The sequence below is a fragment of the Molothrus ater genome, chromosome 7 (genome assembly GCF_012460135.2).
Source record: "Molothrus ater isolate BHLD 08-10-18 breed brown headed cowbird chromosome 7, BPBGC_Mater_1.1, whole genome shotgun sequence".
In the NCBI taxonomy this organism is placed as follows: Eukaryota; Metazoa; Chordata; class Aves; order Passeriformes; family Icteridae; genus Molothrus; species Molothrus ater.
In genome coordinates this window covers 3,152,361-3,172,954 of record NC_050484.2, presented here as the reverse complement: position 1 = coordinate 3,172,954, position 20,594 = coordinate 3,152,361, and the positions used below count along the sequence as shown (strand labels likewise).

Below are 20,594 nucleotides of genomic sequence, written 5' to 3'. Positions count from 1 at the left end.
ATTCTGTGATTATTTATGATGTTTTTCAAGAATTCCCAGAGGTTCCACTGGACAAGCTGTAGGAGTTCCTACCCCAGTCAGCCTAAAGAGATGAGCTGACAAGTGGTGATTCAGGTTTCTGATGCAGATGGAGAGCTGAGGCCCAGGGAAATTAATGAACTGTGCTGTTGGGCAAGGCATTTATCGGAACTGATCTCCAAACTTGTTCTACCTCTGCCTCAGCCACAGCTCTGTTGATTCTCCAGTAATGCTCTTGTGGGGTGTTCGTGGATTCACACAAAAAAAGGTTATTAGGTTCTGCATCACATGTTCTTTAGCAATTAAAGCACTAAAGATCTAAATTTTTGTTCTCCTCTCTGTGAGCAGAAACTCTTGGAGCATCAATACAGTCACTTAAAGCTACACAACATTCATCCATCATTCCTGGTGGCTTATCTGACTCATACCACCTGGAAGTACATGCTTTGCTTATCAAACTCTTTGTTCTTGGAATGGGATTTCCTAAATCCGTGGCCCCTGTGGCACTGTGTCACACCGTGAGATCAACTGGGCTGTTGGTAGCAGCAGCACTCAGATCTGGGGGCTATAAAATCTTTTTTAACAGCTCTTCATTTCTTTTTCTCTGTATCCAAGTATCCCAGGACAATTATTTGCCCAGGAACACTTAGTTCACTGTCACTTGGGGGACAACAGCTGAGCAGGAGCAGGATTACAGGTGCTCTCATCTCTGTAAAGGGAGTGCCATAAACAGTTAAAGACCAGGGACTGTTCTGGTCTGATTTACTCTTGTTCTGCTTCTCTCAGTTTCATTTTAATATTGAATTAAAGGAGTTTTGCATTACAGAAAACTCACTGCCCACCAAGCTCATCTGCTCCATGAGTACACCCAAAGACAAAAGGGTCCTGGCACAGAGGGGTTTATTTTAAGCAGATGACTTTCACCTACGCCTGTCACTGAGTAATTGTCACACCTACTCCAGCTCCCCTCTGGGGAAAAAAAAGAAGAAGTCACAGAAGAAAGTTTAAGAAAACACTGTATAAGCTGTGTAAAACATAAAGACATAAAGGCTTCATTTTACTTGGTGTAGAACTCCATGGGTTAGTGAGCCAGCTAACCTCTGCAATAGATTTATGCCAGCAGCATTTTCTGGCATGGGACTCTGAGGGCATAAAAGTCAGGATCTCCCAGTAGTGTGAGACTAATGATTAAAGTGTGTGTGATGGTAGTCACAGGAACAGCCTGAACAGGGGAGCACCCGCCTTTCTCTCAGGTGTTCTGACAGCCTGATATTAAAGACCTGCAAGTGTCAGAAGATGTAGGAAATCAAGTGGCCTCTCTGACAGATTTTACAGCACAGTGTTTGTGCTGTCAAGGCAGTGAATGTGACAACCTGAGGAATGACAGTAATAGGAATGTTTTTAAGGGAACAGCTGAACAAAGATGCCACTGTTGACAATAACATGCTTAAGTTAAAGGGAGGCTCTTGGAGCTTGTACTTGGAGAGGATATTATTAAGCCCAGTTTTCTACTTCGGTGTTTTTGTTTTGTTTTCAGAGTCTTCCTGTGTGTTTGTCTGTCTGGTTTTACTACCATGGTGAAATACTATTTAGTTGTAATGTGGAAGAAAGATAAAAGCCACTCTGCAATGCTGCTTCACCTGTATCATTGTCATAGTGTAGGCAACATCTGAAGGCTGCACTGATTAAGATTTAAAATCTCCAATTTTTTTTCTCCTGCAAGTTTTACAAACAGACAAAAAAAACCCAACTTGATTTGGGAGAGCTGAAGTTTGAGATGAAGGGTGGCATTGAGCCCCATCTATCTGACCACCTAAAAATGAGATCATTTGCTCAACCTAGCCATGGGGTGAATGGAGAGTGCGGATGTGCAGAGCACATTTCATGCCACTCATCTCTCTCCAGTCACCAGAGAAGGTGCCCAGACAGCTACTACAGATGGGACACTGAACAGTTAGGAGGGGAACCTCAGGCTAAGCTGGAGGCAGAAGCCAAGCCTGGCTTTCCCAGCCACCTCAGCAGGGCTTTAACCTTCCCCACATGAGCCTCCATGTCCCAGGAGCATCGTGTAACAAAGGACTTGGCTTGACAGAAACCAGAGTCCACATACATTAGATCATCCTCTAAGCTTGAAATAATAATGATAACAAGAAAGTAGCTCTAAGGACAAAACAGAAGCGTTTCCTGTTTATTTGCTAGGAAAGACTGATAAGTGCAAAAAGCATTAGGAATCCACAGTGTTTATCCAGAGCTGCTCTGGTCTGGGCTCCTAAGGACACTGAACCTCTCTTTAAGGGGCGTATTCAGAGGTAAAACATTTAAGCAGAAAATTTTGAGGCAAAGCAAAATAAATATTACCATCCCTTAAAAGTGCTTTTTCTCTGAAGCAGTAGTTTTCATGACTCTTGCTTAGACTCTGGAAGTAAACTGAAGTTTGGCTTCTAGGTCTGTGTCCCACCTCCACCTCAGGCTTTGATCACCTGCAGTGGTTATTAGCTGTGGTGTAAGAACTGGCTCTGGGGGTCAAGAGATTTGTGTAAAAAAAAGGAAGTGCTAATTACAGTCCACTCCAATAAGCTTAGAAATATAGCAGAGACAAGTCCATTGTCTCAGAGTTAATAGGGTTACAAAATGTTGACAATGCACATGATCTGCTTTGCTATCAAATGCTACTGAAATTATGGATTGTTGCCAAGCACGGGAGTTGCACCAAATGATTAAGACTTGTGTTTAATTGAGGTCATTGCCTCTGGAAGTCTGGCTTTCGATGGTATTTAAACCCCTGGATGGATGCAGGTGCCTAGGTACATTTGCAGATGCTCCGGTTTACACATCTGCCAGCAGTGCAAGTTAGGGAATTCTCTTTTAAAATGCCTTTGAGGTGCCTGTTTGGAACTCCTGCATGGGATTTAGTGTCACCCTGCCTGAGCTGTCTGAGGAGGAGCTGTGGAGGTCCTTCTGTAGTCAGCACACAGAGGCAGCCACCTGCTGTCCCAGAGAGGCAGGGAGCTCCTGGGGAAAGGGAGTTTTCCTCCCTGGTAGCTGCAGAGGGAGCCTGGATGAACTGAACTCACTGTGGGATGGCAAGGTCAGATGAGATGAATCCAGAAAGAGATTACACATCTGGTCATTCCCTTGGAGTTAATGGAAAGGATGATGCATATGCTGTCCAAGGGAATAATAAATCAGTGTTCATATACCAGTCTCATTTTCTGTAACACAAGCATATCCATCTTATCACTTGAGAAGGGAAGGAGGATCAGGGAGGCTTTACCTGAATGACTGCAGGCATCTCAAAGTAGGGGAAGGAGAAGGAGCAGAGGATTAATACAAAGGTTATCTTCCATTCTCTGAATGCTTTTAAAGCAGTGTTTCCATTAGGCAGAGCTATGTTCCTACACACCTGGAATTTTTTATCTCTTTATACACCACTCAACTTCACTGAATTCTTAAAAGTGAGACATACCAGTGCCTAAAACACATACAGCTGCAGCCAAGTAAGAAGTTTGGTTTTGTGCATCCAAATCTGTATTCAGGACCTCACTTGTAGCAGAAACTAGAATAATTTTCAGTTTGTGGTACAGAAATTTTGCTGTGACCTAATTTTTCTCAGTTAGCTCATCAGTAAGTATTATTTTTCTTAATGAAAGTTTTTAGTTAATATAAGTGCAACTCTTGAAACACCAAGAAAAGAGCTAATGTGTTCTGGAGATAGTGTTACTTGCAGTACAGTACTTGGCATGGCTGCTTCCAATACATAAGTTTAACAGAAGAGAAAAGCTTGTTCTTCAGAACAAGATCAGAATGTGAACTGTAACCATGCTCTGCAGCATTTGCTATCACATAAAAAGTTTCTTTGCAAGCAGAGGTTCAGCTTGGCAACTCCTGCAGATAATTTTATGGTGATTTATTCCTTTTTGAAGAGCATCAAATGATACTGATCTTTCCTCTTTTCCTCTGTTGCTCTCTTAAAATGTGACATTTTTGTCATGTTGTTGCCCTGAGCAGCACAAGCACAACTGCAGCAGCACCAGGACTGATGTCACCTTCTCAGGAGTTTCTCAGCCAACCTGTTACTGCAGCTCCCTGTGGATGCAGTGTCACTCAACACCTCCCCTTTAGTGGTGACTAAAAAACCAGATGCTGCCTTTTGGAATTTTTGATTTCACAGCAGCTTGGTGAGCCTGAGGTCCTGCACTTGGTAGTGATCCAAGGATTTTTGCCAGGATAGCTTGGTCCTTCCTCATTGGTTTTTTCCACTCAAGGTAGATTCCTCTGGAAACACAGACCTACACATGTGCCCACATACAGGTATTCTAGGTAACTGAAAGCTAGACAAGTGCCTTTCTATTATATGCATAAAAATATTCTGCTCTGACAGGGATTTTCATTTAAAAAACCCAGTCCTAGACAAGAAGGTATTTTCCTTTTATTCCCAAGATATTTTTTTTAATATATTCAACATGCCTCATTAACACATCCAGAAAGGTTTTGACATCTTGAAGACTCTGCTTCAAAGTTTCTGCTTTAATACTTTTTGCTTAGTTTTGAAGCTACTTTAAAAATCCTAACTGCTACCAAAAAGGCCAACTAAAATGTAATATAAACAAGCTCAAGTCCAGCTGAAAGGGAGCTTTACAGTAATGGTCTGGGTCTAGAAATCCTTATAAAAAGGCTTTAAGTTCTTTTATGTAAAGGATTTTCTTCTATCAGATAAATGCTTTCTTTGCTCTGAGTAACTTTCTGGTGATTTCTTGCTTGAAAAAGATTTGTCAAGTTCTGAGATCTGTTTAAGCTCCAGAAATAATGCTCCTTCATCTAGGTCACAGTTCACAGAGTAAGAAGTTAAGAGAAGTCCCCTTTTTCCACCAGCCAAACATCACTCCATGCCTTTACTCTTTGGAGGAAAATGGATCAGGCCACATCATCCCACTCCACACTCATTTATCAGCCAATCTTCACATGCAGATTTTTAAAGATGTGAATTGAATTTCTGCTAACACACTGCTTGGGTAATTTGAGGTCTTTCTGTGTTCCAGGGGAATCCTTTTCCACCTTTGTAAATTTCTACTGAATAATTTGTCTGAGAAACTCCTCTGTGCTGACTTCCCTGTTATTACCTTTATATGATCCTTGGGTCTAGGACACCGGCACCATATGGCCCTTCTCAGCATAAAAAGCTGCCTTTTTGTTTAGGAGGCCTGACTGTTGCTGTCCTGCTGAAAGCCAGACAAGGAGTGAGTTTGGTCACTCTAAGACCTTAGAGTGCTGTTAATCCTTGTAGCAGTGCTGGCTCTGTTTGTGGTGTCCTGATCCTGCCTCATTTGGGAACGTGATTGCACTGACTTGAGTGACTTCACATGCACACGGTGAGTCACGAGCTTAAGTGCACTCTGAGATGAGCTGATTTTCCCTAATATGCTTTGCCAAATCTATGTCTATTTAAATACTTCTGAGAAAGGGGGAGAAAAATGTTTCTGGAGAGAATGACAAAAGGATTTTATTTTGGTACCAGTGTATTAAACACCTGTATCAGCAGATTCTTGGATGTCTTCTCTCTTTCCCAGTTTTCCTTTTGGTCTTCATTACTGAGAATGTTTAATTTCTGCAAGTGAATTACAAACTGCTCAAGATTATTCTTCTACGCCCTGACCCTTGAAAGCTCTAAACAGAGTGTGAATACAAAGGGAGGAAGGAAGTCATGATTATTTCCACAAGAATATTTATGAGGTTTTACTCACATTTGAGAATGGAGGACTTTATTATAATGTCTAAAAAGTGCATTCCTAAGCAAAACATAGCGTACAAGAAATAGTTGTTAAATTTGTTGAAAGCTGTTTATAGAACAAAAAAAATTGTCCACCATCTATCATATGTTGAAATCAGTTGCCTGGTAAATAACATTCTGCTTAGTGTGACAGTAATGAAGAATTTTATCTACAGCCACTGCAATCATAGTTTGCAGCCCTTGTAAATATTCCATTTACTTTTATGTAGGCAGGCACATTAACTGTTAGCCAGATGACTAAAGGGAGGGACTGGGTATTTCTACCTTTCACACCTCACTTGAGAGGTGCCCAGTTCCTAGGAGACTCCAGGCTGAGGGATCCTGATGAAGATGCAAATGGTTGCAGCTCCAATAATGACAAAATACCTAAATTCAGAGGGAATATAATCCATTAGGGCTGTGCAATTTGTAACATTATCATGAAGAGACATTCCTTTTAAAAAGGGAACAGGAAAGAAAATATGTTTGATGCAATGTGTAATGTAAGAAGTGGTAGCCTTTGGTAAGTAAGGTTCAAAAAACCCCACTTATCTTAAAATATATTCCATTGACTAACAATCATGTGCCAAAATTAAGCAAAATTCCATTCTGACTATTCTTGAACAGAGTTTAAAAGTTCTGAGTAATGACATTGGTTGAACCATTAATGTAAATCCTTAAAATATAAGTAGTTTCTTGATACCTTCCACTTTGGGTCATCTTTCTTTGGGAAAAAACCCACACAACAAAACCAGATGCTGCTCTACATGCACAGGAGAAATCAATGGATGGGATCAATATTCCCTCCACAGGTAATAAATGCTGAGAAGCATTTCTGTCTATCTAAATTGATCCTAGAGAATTCTTTAAATTGGTTCTGATGTGTATAAAAACCATTTCCCTATTGATCAAAGCTTTTCTTGCTTTCTTTCTTTGATATGTTATTTCATCTATGCCATCAGGAATGGTCTCAGGCTTCTGTATGCAGTTATGATAAACAGAATTTCTTCAATCCATGCAAGATTTTTTATTTTTAATTTAAACCCAGAAATAGCTGGGTTTGTCTTTGAAGGTGGATGTTTTGCTTATAGTTAGGCAGTGCAAGTAATTTTTAAATTGGGGAAGTTATCACATCAGAATTATTTGCAAGGAAGTCTAAAGTAACTGCTGTACTTTGACTAGAAACAACTGCCCAAATCCTGCTCTCGACTGCTCTGTTGTCTCTGAGAAGAGGAGAGGTTCTGCTGGAGCAGAGAGGAGAGGGTTGGATCTGTCACTGTCCTTGTTCTGCCCCATTTTTGAGCAGATGACTTCACCTGAGCTGCTGATCTATGGAAAACATCACTGGGAGTGAGCAAACAGTGCCAGTCATCACGAGGAATGTCGCAGCCTGATGTGCCTGGGGAGCTGTGGACTTTGTGACTTTTGTTACAACACTATTTTATTAGCATTGAAGCTGCTAGGCTGCTCCAGAAACATGAAGTACTGGTGGGCTAAAACAGAACTTTTTAGAGTATTTGATAATGAGATGTTACAGAATTAGTAAATGAATTTGCCCAAAGAAAAAATCAATGTTTAATGGGCATATAAAAAGGCTCACCAGTGAGCAGTGGTGATGGTTTGCTCCAAACCTGTCCCAGTTTGCAGCTTTTTGGACATGTAAAGCAGTATGTAGTGTGGTCCTGGCAAGGTTTCACTCAAAATCATTGTACGAGGAAGACAGTAATCATGGCTGTGATTTCTGTTAGGCTCTTATGAAATATAAATTGTCAAACTATCTTTTGACAGGTACAGGTTTTGTTCCTTTTACCCCAAGTAATTTGGAACCATCAACCCAGCAAATTAATCTTGTCTAGTTCTGTCTTCTGAAGAAATGCAGTAACAAATTAGATTGCTTCAACACGCCTGCCCTATTTTAAATTTATCCACCAGTTCAAATTAGGAGATGGATTTCATACTGATTTCTCAGGAGGGGCTTTAGTTCCTTAGGATTCCTTTCCTTAGGTATGCAAAGTTCCTTGCAGATGAGAAAAAGCAGGTTGCCTACTTATATCTAACACAACTGAGCCTCACTGAATGCAGTAACTTTGCTTTTAAGTTCATATGTTTAGGTCAATATGGACACTCTAGTAAATTTGGTGGGATTTTTGCCAGATTCCTGCTTTTGGCACTTTATGGCTAAGGTCTTTATCAAACCCATAACTTTATGTACATTTGGAAAATGTACAAGAACAGATTTGCATACAACAGAATTAATCTTAACTAGCCCCTTTTCCAGAGTGGGGTATGATCCTAAAAGTAAAAAAAAAAAAATTACTAAAATATTACTGTCTCTGAAGTACTAAATGATTTTAGGGTTCAGCTCTTGTCTCAAAACAATGTAGATATACAGTTTTAGTAGCAGGTATAGTTCTTCTAGAAGGGCATGGATGATTTTTATTGTTTTAAGTACAAATGTATTTCCAGCCCAAACAACAGCACTGCATGGTAATTAATCAATGCCTAAAACAAAGAGCACTGCCAGTCCAGAGACAAGAACAGAGCTTTTCTCTGTAGGACACTGGGACTGGAAACCTACAGCAGTACTTAACTCCAGTGCTGGGGGGAAAATGAGAGCTGAAATTGCCTTGATTCCCCAGAGAAAACTCAATCTGGTCCAAGCAGAAAGGTGACTGTCCAGAGATTCCAGATCCTGGCTGCCCTGCAGCTCCCAGGTGAGGAGGGATACAGACATTTTTCATGGAAATCCTGTGTTTCACCATCCCTGGGGGTGATCTGGGTCTGGCTTGGCTCCACATTTCTCTGTGGATCCCCAAGAAAGGCCTGAAGCCTGAGGTTTACCCGTGGAGTAAGCACCATCAGCCAAGTACATTTTAATGCACAGCTTAGCCATTTTCTTGGCTAAGCTGTCATCCCCTCAAGGATCTCTTGCACAGAAATTATTTGTACCTTTAATTGGCTTTGCTACCTTTCTTTACCTTTTCCAACTCACTGCATCCCTCTTGAAGCAAGTGTCCAGATGGTCAGAGCTTATGTTATTCTAAGGACATAATAGGGGTACATCAGAAAAATTAGAACTTGTGTTTAGCAATGGGCAACAGCAAATCAGCTGTGACTGGCACAAAGGCTGCTGCTGTAGGGTCTCTTTGTGGTGGCAATGTGCTTTGTCATCACTCCTTGTGTGCCAGGTTGAGGAAGAAGGTGAGCTCAGGATTGGCGTGGGGCCAGCCAGAGCAAAGCTTCACTTTATCTCCCCATGTTGCCAAGTGCATCAACAGATCCAGAGCAGGTTCTGGAAGCCTTGTGAGCTGGAGATCTAGAGGCTGTGAGATCCAGAGGTCAGAGTCTTGGAGACTTTGCATCTTCTAAGCAGAATCTATTCATTTCAATGCAAATCAGCCTAACTGCTCAGTTCAGTGAGTTTGCACAGACCAGCCCCACCTGACAGCTGGGTCAAAGGTATGAAGAACTACCTCTCTTCAGGCTTTCATCTTCCTTCCTCCAGTGTTATATCAAAGTGCCTTTGTTAGTGACAAGTAAGTATCCTTCATTAAAATACAGCTTTGCATCACAATTATGTGGTAGTTTTTGTTTGCTTTCCTAATTGGAAAAAATTTTGAAAGAGCAATAAAACACAATTTGTTCCCTCTTCCCAAAATGAAACATCTCCTTTTGGAAGGAAGGAGGGAGTAAATTTACATTATAATGAGCAAATTGTTATGAGCCTGTAGATCAGTGGTGACATAAAGGGTGAGGGAAATGAGATGTTGTCATTTTGTGCATTTCCCCTCACATGCATCTGCCTGTGCATCCTGCTGCTGCTGAGCCAGGAGGTGGCTGTGTCATGGTCAGTGATAGTAACACATCCTAACTCAGGGAGAAACTCCTGTGGAATGAATAATCCTCCACCAGGGCTGCCAGGTGCAGCTCCATCCTTCCCCCAGTGAGTGGCAGCGATGGAGGCAGTGCAGGGTACTACTGCACCTCTGAGCTGGCTGCGTTTTACTGACCCTCTCTATTTTCCTCTTGGCTTTGTCTTTTCCCAGGACTGTCAGAATGCAGCATGGACTGACAGGACGAGTGCTATGGTTTTGCTTCAGGCATGTGGCTTACCTAGCCAAGCATGCAGAAAAATGCAGGGTTGGGGCCTGCCCCTGCCCTGCTCAACCCAAGGAGTGAATGAGCTGAAGCTTTGTCTCAGTTGTCACTCTGTCCTGCCCTTGCTTTCTGGAAGTGGACTGCAGCTGTCCAGATCTTTTCTCCTGCCTGTCCCTCTCTGTAACAACTGGGTTCATTAGTGGTTTTGAGAAGCTGGAAGTGACATTAACCCCCTGCCCAGCTGTTGTGGTGTCAGGGCTGCAGGCAAAATGGCATTTGTTTGGCTCCTGGAGAAGTCATCCAGCGATTGCCTGGAGAGTCTCGCTGCAAGTGCGATCCATATGCAATGCTTCTGTCAGCAAAGACTTGCTGGAGGAGAGTTTATAATAAATATTCACATCTGCTGCTTTGGACACTCTAATCCATCCTACAGATCTTTGCTGTGTCAGGCTTTGTTCTAGATGAAGAAGCCGGGTAGTTGTAAAGGTTTGCAAATAGGGCATATTTATCATGGTTAGCTCTACTTGCTAGTTCCCTTTCTTGCACAAATATCCATGACCACACTAAGCATAAGTTGTGGCTAAATATTCTCAGTGCATTTGTAAGCTGTTTGAGGCCATGTGTTTCTTTTGATAAATGGTGAAATGAAGCCATCAGATCTTCATGAGCAGAACAGACAGCATCATTGTTATGACTTAGAGGGACAATATATTCCCTGCATAAACTGTACATCACATAGGCACACCCAGGCCCCTAAAGTGTTAAAACTGGGATAAATTCCTCCATGCTCACGTCTGTTGGACAGTATGTTCCTATTGGCTATTTGGTGAATAACCTGAGTTACTAAAAATAGAAAAATATCTCCTGTTTTTCATAATCTTCCCAAAAATTATGACCTTGGTGCCAGATGGACTTGGTCTATGTCAATTTCAATTATTCTTCTGCTGGTGATGTCTTTGCTTTCAGAGAGAAAATCTCAATACATAAGAAGAGCTGTAATCACTCGCAGGGTGTATTGAACTCGCTCTAAATAGAAAAAAGTGTTTGACCAAGATCATGACTGACAGTACAGTGATCCCATTGTTGTTAGGGCCACATCAGATTTGAAATGAATGTATTGATTTCTGGGTTTTTTTGTACGTGAAACTCATTATTATTATAGTTAATTTCTAAAGCAGAATCTTTATCTGGAGGCTGGATAAGAGGCACTTCCAACATATCACTTACCAGCTATTACCTCTGCTTTTATTTAAGCAGGACGATAATAAACACATTCTGCTTCCTTAAAAGTGTTCAAAACCGAGTCCATTTGATTTGCAAAAAAGCACATGGAAACTGAGAACTCCTTAGAACCTTTTTTAGGTTTTCTTTTATTTTTTCTACTGTTAAACCCTGTTCTATACTAAGGATTTAATTATCATTTTTTCCATAAGGATATAAAGGAGCAAGCACTCAGTGCAGTTAGATGCCTGACCTTCTGGAAATTCAGCTGAAAACTCATATCCTCCTATCTTAAGAGGAAGTACAAGAAAAGGAGTGTCAAAAGCATGGTCTCATATTGATGCCTCCAGGTATTAGGAGAGCATCTACTCCTCTGGTGCTCAGTCTGTGTTTCAGAATCTGTCCCTGAATAACTGTATTCAAATATAAGTGATTGTCCTGCTCTGGTCTGCTCCACCTTGAGTATTGTGTGCAGTTCTCATCACTGTAACAAAAAAAAATTATTAAGCTATCAGAGAGCATCCAAAGGGCAGCAAAGATGGTGAAGGGCCTTGAGGGGAAGCTGTGTGAGGAATGACTGAGGGCACTTGGTCTGATCAGCTGGAGAAGACTGAGGGGGGACTCACCAGGGTTTGTGAGGGGGAGTGGAGGGGCAGACACTGATCTCTGCTCTGGGGGGACCAGTGACAGGACCTGAGGGAATGGCCTGCAGCTGTATCAGGAGAGGGTTAGTTGGATATTAGGGAAAGGTTCTTCCTCCAGAGGGTGGTGGGGCACTGGCACAGGCTCCCCAGGGATGGTCACAGCTCCAAACCTGACAGAGTTCAAAAAAGGTTTGGACAACGCTCTTGGGCACATGGTGTGATCCCTTGCAGTGTCCTGTGCAGGGCCAGGAGTTGGACTCCATGATCCATGTGAGTCCCTTCCAACTCAGCAGATTCTGTCATTCTGTCTAAGTAGCCAGGCTCCTTGTGAGGAGAACATGAGGTCTCCAGACTGACCTAATTGCTGCAAAATCCAATCTCATTGTTATTGATCCGTCCAACTTTCTGTTAATTTATCTCAGAAAACAGGAGTACATGTGAGTCTCTTTAAAGCCAACATCTCAAAACTTCCTGTGCCGCTCTCTTGTGCAGCCTTTGCCAACCTCGATGATGCCTTTGCCGTGTGTTTCAGGTGACCTGGTGGCTCTGGCCAGCAGCGAGGGCTCCGTGAAGGTGCTGTCCCTGGCCGTGGGCCAGCTCTCCATCCTGCGCGGCCCCGGGGTCGAGGTGCGCTGCGTGCGCTTCCACAGCCAGGATTCCCTGCTGTCCGCGGGTGCCGATGGCAGGGTTTGCCTCTGGAGCTGGGCACAGTGACACACAGTGACACACAGTGACATCGCCTTCCACGAGAGCGGTCTGACAGCAGCACTGCGCGCTTATAGCTTCCTAGCTCGTCTTTGCGCTATTCGGGGAATGTTCGCCCAAACGGAGCATTATTTAGCGTTTTATCCAAATAAACCCCTCTAGTTCTCCCTCTTCCTGCTGTCACCGCGTTTTCCCCAATGCCAAGAATCTCTCTTTTGGTGGTTTCTGGAGAAACAGCTTTACAATGACGCCTAATGCCGGCGCAGCCGAATTGCAAGGAGATTGATTTTTAATGTAGCGCAGCACGAGCCACAGGAGCCGGGGCGCCCCTTCCCCGGCGCAGCCGCCTGTGGGAAGATGAGGCGAAGTTTCCACAATGCGGCCATGGGGGATGTTTTCCCGGACACCGCCGGGGCAGCGGCGCTGAGCCGGAGCTGGAGAGAGCGGAGGGGCTGAGAGAACCCCCAACCCGCGGATCCGAGGGCAGCCGGGCTGAGGGGAGCCCCAGCCGGTGGTTCTGAGGGGAACCGGGCTGAGGGGAGCTCCAGCCGGTGCAGCTGAGGGAACCGGGCTGAGGGGAGCTCCAGCCGGCGGATCTGACGGGAGCCGGTGGATCTGAGGGGGACCGGCAGGTCTGGGCAGAGCTGTCGCCCCAGCCGGCGGCAGGCGGAGCAGCGGCCGGGGCGGAGGCGCCCCGCCCCTGCATTATTTTTTGGGTTTTACCCCCCCCGGCTCTTCTCTCTTCTTCTTCTTTTTTTCTTTTTTTTTTCTTTTTTTTTTTTTCTTTTTTTTTTTTTTTTTTTTTTTTTTTTTTTTTTACCACCACCCTCCTAAAAGCAAAATTAATCCTAATAAGGGCAGGCAGGGAGCGCGGAGCTGCGCGGCGCGGGCATGGCCGGCGTCCGGGCCGGGGAGTCCCCGGAGGGGCGCGGGGGCCGCCCGCCCGCCGGGCGCGGGGCTCCTGCGCCCGCCCTCCCCCGCCTGCCTCCCGCCTAACCCGCGATCGCTCCCCCCCTTCCCCCGCCGAGGCGAAGCTGGAGCCGCAGGAGATCCGCCGGGCACAGGGAGGGGACAGGGATGGGTTGTTTTCTCTCCCCCGCCCGCCCCGAGACCTGAGGAGATGCAGCCCAAGTTCGCCGCGATGACTCTGCTGCTGGCACCGGGGTTTCTCCGCGGCATCGCAGCCTCCGGACCGCCGGAATCCTGCTCCCTCTGAATCGTCGGCGCCGGGTTAAAGCTCAGTTCTCATGTTGTGGTTGCTGGGCTGCCGCGCTCCCGTTTTGCGATGGGAGGTGGAGGAAAAGGGATTGTCCGTGAGTCAACACCGAAAACGTGATTAGGATGAACTGCTTTCACTAATCTGTTTCTAACCTTTCAGTCCATCTTGGCCTGTGACCCCTCTCAGCTTTCACATCCATCCTGATCAGGTAGGTGTGAATTATTTACTTGGGGTGAGGGAAGGCGGATGGAAACGTTTCAGAGACTTACCTACGATCCTGGCCTCTCTCAGGATGAGAAATGATGAGAAAGTTCAAGCTGTAAACTAATTCTGAGCCAAGCAGCATTTGTTTACTTGTTGAAATGTGTCCGTACAAGACGTCTGCAGTCTGTCTGATTTCCAGGATCGAGCCGAGTGCCTGTGAGTTGCTGTGGGACATCTCAGCTGCTGTAGCAAAATATCTGGGGAGAACTTTTATATACATATATGTATACGCACACATTTGTTTTGAGAGCTTCCTCATAAAACTCCCACAAATTCTCACAAGTGTTTCACATTTCCTCAGATATGAATGACTCTGTTTGCTGCTCTTTTTTTTTCCCCTAAATGCCCACAAATCTGCAGTGTTGCAACCTACCTGTAGCGTTAGGTGGGGAGATGCTCTGCTCTGTAGATATGTAAAGCAGCCGTATCTGCATGAATCGCTGGATTTCCAAGCAGCATGTTACAGTAGATACTGCTGATAGGAGTAACAAGAGGGTGCATAGTCCTTGTGATGGAAACACAGCTAGTACTTTAATTAAGAAGATATCTTTTCGAATTTGATAAATCTTGTGTAATATCCGGTGTCTCCCTCTGTTGTGGCTTCGGAAAAACTGCTTGGTCAACAGGATGCTTTAGCTGCTTCTCTGGGATTAAAGCTTTCTCCTCCTGCTGCTCCTTTTTTGCTTCAATTAAGGGAGAATTAATTGCCGAACATCTGCAGTCCACCAAAAAAGCCAGTCTATAAAAATGTCACCCCGAGGGGTGGGGGGAGTACGTGTTTGCCCGTGTGTGTAGGTTAATGCATGTTTGTGTAGACTCCGTGTGCCTGTGTGTGCATGCTCTGGGAATGGAGGAAAAGAAGGGATGATGACACACACACCCCAACAGCCCTTCTTGTTTTGGTTTGTGCCAGCATCTGCCTCCGTAGTTCTGCAGTCCATGTAATGCTGATATTTCATCTCATTTAAAAGTTTCCTGTAATACTTTGCCCAGCTTTTTAAAGAGGGGTTAGAAACCAGTTTGCTGCCAGGGTTGCTCTGGCTGCAGGCTGGTGCGTGGGCAGGTTGGTGGCAGTGATGTGGCACCGTGGGCAGCCAGAAGCGTTCCCAAGGCACCGGCGCGGAGCCTTCTCCGGGGGTCGCTGAAAGCCCCTGTCCCTGCCGGGCTCCGTGCTCGCTCCACCGCTTGAGCACAGCTCACCGCAGGTCGGGCCGTGCTGCGTCGCTCCCGAAGTTTTAGAAAGGCTCCAGCTTAATCAGGCCGACACGTTTCAGCGGCTCCATGCATTATGCAGGCATTTAACGTCCTGCACTCCGCGGTCTTTGCTGGGAATCACTGAAATGCTGAATAACGGAGATGGTGAATTGCATCTTTGGCAGGGTTAAACGTACCTGCTGCGGGCTGGGCTGTGTTGGTAGCCCAGGAAGTCCCTCTTCAGAAATGCTGTAAATAAGGCTCTGTACTATTCCACCTCTCGCACCCCAAATTTAACCCAGCACCATCTTTCAGCTCAGACACAGATCTGACAGCAGATTATGTTTAACTCCTTTTTCAGCTCAGGTTTCCCACCTCGGTTTAATGAAGTGGGCTGTGCTCCATACATAGCGCCAAGGGACATGGCCCCCACAGGAGGTTTAGACCATTCTTAAACTTGGCTTCAAAACCCTTTGAGCTGCCCATCACCATGAGATTTCAGGCAGCTGGTTTAATTTCTGGTGCATCCAAAAACTCAACTGCAAAAATGAGGAAGGTAAAAATTAGATGATTCTGTGAACCACCATTCCTTCAGAGATATTTTATGGTCATATGCTTCCAGGCATGTGTGTCTAATTTTAGGTATTTCACATGCTTTGTTCTTTTTGCCGATAGTTAAGAAGAGGTTTAATTCAAATGAAACAGTGATAGTTAAAAACTTTGATTTATTCTTCGGTACTGGTTGAAACAATGACTTTTATAAGTCAGTATTCCTTGAATTTTGAGTTTTTTTCTCACTTGAAACTGTTTGTTTTCAGACCACAACACTGGTCTCCCTATGGAAGCAACTGTTTGTATCTGGCTTTGAGGTCCCATGGAGAAGCTGAGGAGGGGGATGGCTCTTCACATCCATGAAGCCTGGATACTTCTGTTTGTGCTCCCTGGTTTGGTCACTCCAGCTGCCATCAATCATGAAGATTACCCTGCTGATGAAGGGGACCAGACCTCCAGTAATGACAATCTGATCTTTGATGACTACCGGGGGAAGGGCTGTGTGGATGACAGTGGCTTTGTGTACAAACTGGGAGAACGTTTTTTCCCAGGACATTCCAACTGTCCCTGTGTCTGTACTGAGGATGGACCTGTTTGTGATCAACCAGAATGCCCTAAAATCCACCCAAAGTGCACAAAAGTGGAACACAATGGATGCTGTCCAGAATGCAAAGAAGTAAAAAACTTTTGTGAATATCATGGGAAAAATTACAAGATCTTGGAGGAATTTAAGGTATGGAATCCTTTCTTCAGTATTTCCTACTAGTATGCTTTAGGAATTGTATTTTTTGTTGGGAGCTCTCAAAGGCACTCAGTATTTGCTTACTGCCATTGATGAATGCTGAAGTCATTTTTAGCTGTGATCAGGTCTGACTCATGTAAAAACTGTCACCTCCCCCTTCTGTGCACCCCTTAGGGCCAGGGGTCAGTGAAAAGCCCCTGTGGAATTGCCAGCCCTCTGCATCTGCCTCCTTTGCTCATAGCGTGGCTCATGCTGGACTACCAAGGCTGTGTAACCCAGTACTGAGTGCTTTTTAAGAACCCCTTTTGCAATTTGGATAGCAAAAAATTGATGGGATGGTGCTGAGAGTTGTTACTCATAACTGTATGAGCATGCAAATAAGTAGATGGTAAACTCTATTTAATTTTTTCATTTCAACTGTGATAAGGCTGTCCAGAATGGAGAAGATGAAAGCCTAGGCAGATGAGCATCTCAAGCAATGAGAAGCGTGGGGTTTCATTGTAATGGTTGAGTTATTGTAAGGAATGTCATAAAGAAATCCTGAAATATATCTTAAAAACAAGTCGTGTTTTCCAAAACCGCTCCACAACCTGCAATTCTCATTCTAATGAGTCTGATCACGAGCTTTCAATTGTGCTATTCAATTCTGAAAAGAGCATTTCACAGTGAAGAACAGGGGCTGTAAAAGCTGTACGTGCACAAGTTTGTTCTTCCAGGTCATGTGGCTTTAAGAGTTGAACCTCCATAATTAACAACAGCCTGTAACTCTTCCTGGCTGAGTGCCAGATCTTATCATACACTTGGCCAGTTCATTGTCTTTCCTGCAAGGAAAATAATTGCATATAGGTCTGAGTACTTCACCAGTTCTCAGTAACATAGATGGCAGTTCTCTTTTTCACAGAAATGGGCATTTTCAGGGAAGGTAGCAGTTAGTAGTTCCTTTCTTCTATCATGTGTGGTGTGTGTTTCTCTTTCTCTGTCCATCTGGAACTGCAGTCACTGAGTCTGCCCAAGTTTAATGTCACAAGCACAAGATAAAGCAAATGTATGAGGAGCATCTCCTTGAGGGCCACCCTGATCAACCTACTGTGCTTTGCTGAAGGATATGAAGATGCTGATCTGGATATAACTGCTCAGATAACAGTTTCTTCTTGCCCTGGGAAGGCCCAAGTTCATCCCATGACCACACTTCAGTGGTTGCATTTTGACATCTGTGTTGTCAAGTGGTGAGATATCCCACCCAGGTGATCAGGTTTACATGTTAGAGCTATCAGGTCTCATTTTCAGGAAGCAGAAATTTGTAAGGACTCTGAAGAGATTTCAGTGGGAGAGATAGATCTTGTCATTAAAGTATCTTTTGTGCATGAATTAAGTGGAAAAGTAGTGATCTCTTTTCATGAAAGAAATAATTTCATCCTGATAACAGCTTAAACTCTAGGAAAACAGAATACAGGAGAGAAAAGCTGTTGGAGAGAGTTAGGAGCCATCTGGTTCCCTGCTTGCTGTATTCAAACACTTGGGGTGTTGTGTGGAAAGCAAAGTTGCAGCACCCTCTGAGAAGCACAAAGTAGACAGTGTCACACCACTGTGACACACAGTAACCCTCTGTCCAGAACTAATGGGAGATCCTTCACACTTAATTTAGCTGACAGTCAAACTCTTGACCTGGACTTGTGTTTTGCTGAAAGCTCAATATGTTGTGGGACAGGGCAGAAACCAATGTTTTGAAAGTCTCTGTGTTTACCTAGAATAAACAGTGGATTGCTTTTTTCCTCAAAGTTCTGTAGGAGAGTCAGACAATGGAAGATCACTGTTTTGTGGGGAAAAAAGAAGCACCTGTGAACTATGACTTTATAAATTCTATAGGAAAGGCAGAACTTTGAGATTCAGGAAGCTGCTGCTCTGAAGTCTTGACTTTATGAGGCATCCAAGCATTTTGTTGTTTATTTCAGCAGAATAAAGATTATACCTGCTATCTCTGCAGATGAAATCTCGAACAGTTCATAGGTTTTACAGGCTCTGAGCTCTGCTCTTCCCTCATCCTGTTGAATTGATAATGACTGCAAACTTTCTCCCATCCATTGCACACACACTGAAGTCAAAGACGAGAGGCTGTTCTGACTCGAGCCCAGGCTGCTTTCAGTGGAAACAGAGGCACTGTTTTATGTGGTCTCAGAACCCTTTCACCCACTTGATTTACTTTTGCTGGTATGTAGATTCCAAATCGTCATCTATAGAAGTGCTTGTCGCTGCTGAGTTTCAGCTGAAATTAGCCTCTATTTAAAAATCTTTTGCAAGTGTGTGTCTGTGTGTGTGTGCCAGGACTGACTCATCTTGTAGAAATTTCAGCTGCCTGATCTTTCACAAATTGGGATTAATTTTTTTTCTCCCAGATTTTTTTTTCCCTAGGATATCAATATCTATGAGAGGTTTCCAGTTGGGTGAATTTTCCTGTATTGTTTCTACATTTTTTTTCTCAGGTTTGGGGTGAGAAATCCAAATATGATTCAATCTTTTTTTCTTACCACTGGCAGTAACTGTGATGCTGTCAGAGTAAAGGAGTAGTTACAAAGGCCCATTTCTTGAATATTTAGCTTTCTTCTAGTGAACAGATCTTGTACATCTGATTTTTTGAGTCATAACAGCCATAAGCACAAAATACAAACATGCCAACAAGCCATGTAGCTTAGACAGCTGTCCAAATATTTATGCTTGTGCCCCTCAATCATTAACATGTACAACTGAAATGCTGAACTAAAGTTCAATTACAAATCCAAACCCATTGAGAATTTTTCTTGTATCCTTCTGTAAAATTTTGTGTCTTTGACAGATGGCTTAGTTAACCCCAGGCAGCATCTTCATAGCATCTTCATCTCTTATGGGTCTTGGGAGATGTTGGTGGGTTTGGGGCCCCAGCTGCCCATACAGAGCCTGCCTCATTCCCTGGTTGCAGGGGGATTTGGCTGAGGCTGGGGTTCCAGCTGAAACCCCTGCAGAGAAGGCCAGCACAGTCTCTGTAATGCTAACCATGATCTGATTCAAATGTGACAGAAATACAGATTGATGCCTGGTGGTCATGATTGTGATACCTGTGGAGCAGGAGAGAGGGCAGGTCTGGTGGGTTTTACTGGGATCCATCTCTCTCTTTCCCATCTTGTTTTCTGCTTTTCTCTTTGGTGCACTGGAGTGTGGTATCTCAGGTCCTCAATGTCCCCCTCTCAGAGCAGGGGTGAAGGCAGCTGTGGTGGCTGCAGGGAAGGTGTGAGGGATGCTGGAAATCTCAGGCTGTTTTCTCTAGAGGGATCTGGTTGGGACTCTCAGGGTCACTTGGCAGCTGCCTTTTCTCTCACACATCATCCTTGCTTTGATTTCAGTCCTGGAGGTTACGGTCTGAGCCCAAGTGCTCTGCACTCACCTGTAGGAGCAGAGATCTCTGAGAGACAGAAAAGAAGCAAATGGGGATTGGTGTTGGTTATTGCAAGTCCCCATGGCTGTGTTTGCAATGAGTGTCCCCAGGCAGCAGCTGATGGGAAGCTAAGCAGACAGCGTTCTGCAGCGTGACCGATGGTCCTTGGCAGCTGATGGAGAGCTCTGCAAATGTCACCGAGGCTGCAGTGTCCCTAAGTGCTGATTGGCTTTTGCTCTCTTGCATGACTTACTGGCAGAAAAGCACACACCTTTGAGAAATGGAATTATGGCGTGGATGCAGTGTATTTGTAGCCACTGGAAGAGGATTGGGTTGTCAGGTTGGAAAGTCCATTATCAGCTCTGAACTTCCTGGGTTTCTCATCACCCAGCAGAGGCACATCCAGAATAACCTCCTGCAGACCTCTGGATGTGTAGCAAAATGCCATTGCTGGGAGATAAATGGTCAGTTCACAAGAGATTGTCAAGCTGACATCTTGAAATATTCTCTCCATTTCAGACTGACAGGCGGGGACTGCTCCCTGTCCCTGCAGGAGGGTGGGCACGGTGCCATCCTCCTCCAGGCAGTGGCAGCAATTTCCTAAGCACAGACATTGAAATATCTGTGTTAGCCTGGCAGAACGTTGGGTGAGTTATCCTTTGGGTGGGAACACCAGAGGTTTGGGCCTTCCTGATGATGTTCAAGTGAGAAGGGCAGCTCCAACCTGCAGTTGTGAACTTGAATTTGGAAAATTCAATCTGGAC

At 44.3% G+C, this 20,594-nt stretch overlaps 2 protein-coding genes across 4 annotated transcripts in view; both read left to right on the top strand.

Moving 5' to 3' along the window:
• The window catches only part of SPAG16 (sperm associated antigen 16), a 372,092-nt gene extending 359,468 nt beyond the window's left edge, over positions 1-12,624 (top strand). The window contains exon 16 of the mRNA XM_054515419.1: positions 12,281-12,624. Within this exon, the coding sequence (XP_054371394.1) occupies positions 12,281-12,462 (182 nt within the window). The 3' untranslated portion in view covers positions 12,463-12,624. The remainder of the gene's footprint in view (positions 1-12,280) is intronic.
• Positions 12,625-13,362: 738 nt separating this feature from the next.
• VWC2L (von Willebrand factor C domain containing 2 like) overlaps positions 13,363-20,594 on the top strand; it is a 45,863-nt gene continuing 38,631 nt past the window's right edge. Inside the window, exons 1-2 of one of the 3 annotated variants that reach the window (XR_008508493.1) lie at positions 13,363-13,880; positions 15,949-16,415. Coding sequence is in view for 2 of the 3 variants with exons in the window: in XM_036387078.2 (XP_036242971.1) it covers positions 16,005-16,415 (411 nt within the window). In the remaining variant the exon portion in view is untranslated. Of the gene's footprint in view, positions 13,881-13,901; positions 14,093-15,948; positions 16,416-20,594 lie in introns of those variants that run through there. The other 2 variants (XM_036387078.2, XM_054515479.1) reach the window with 2 other exon arrangements.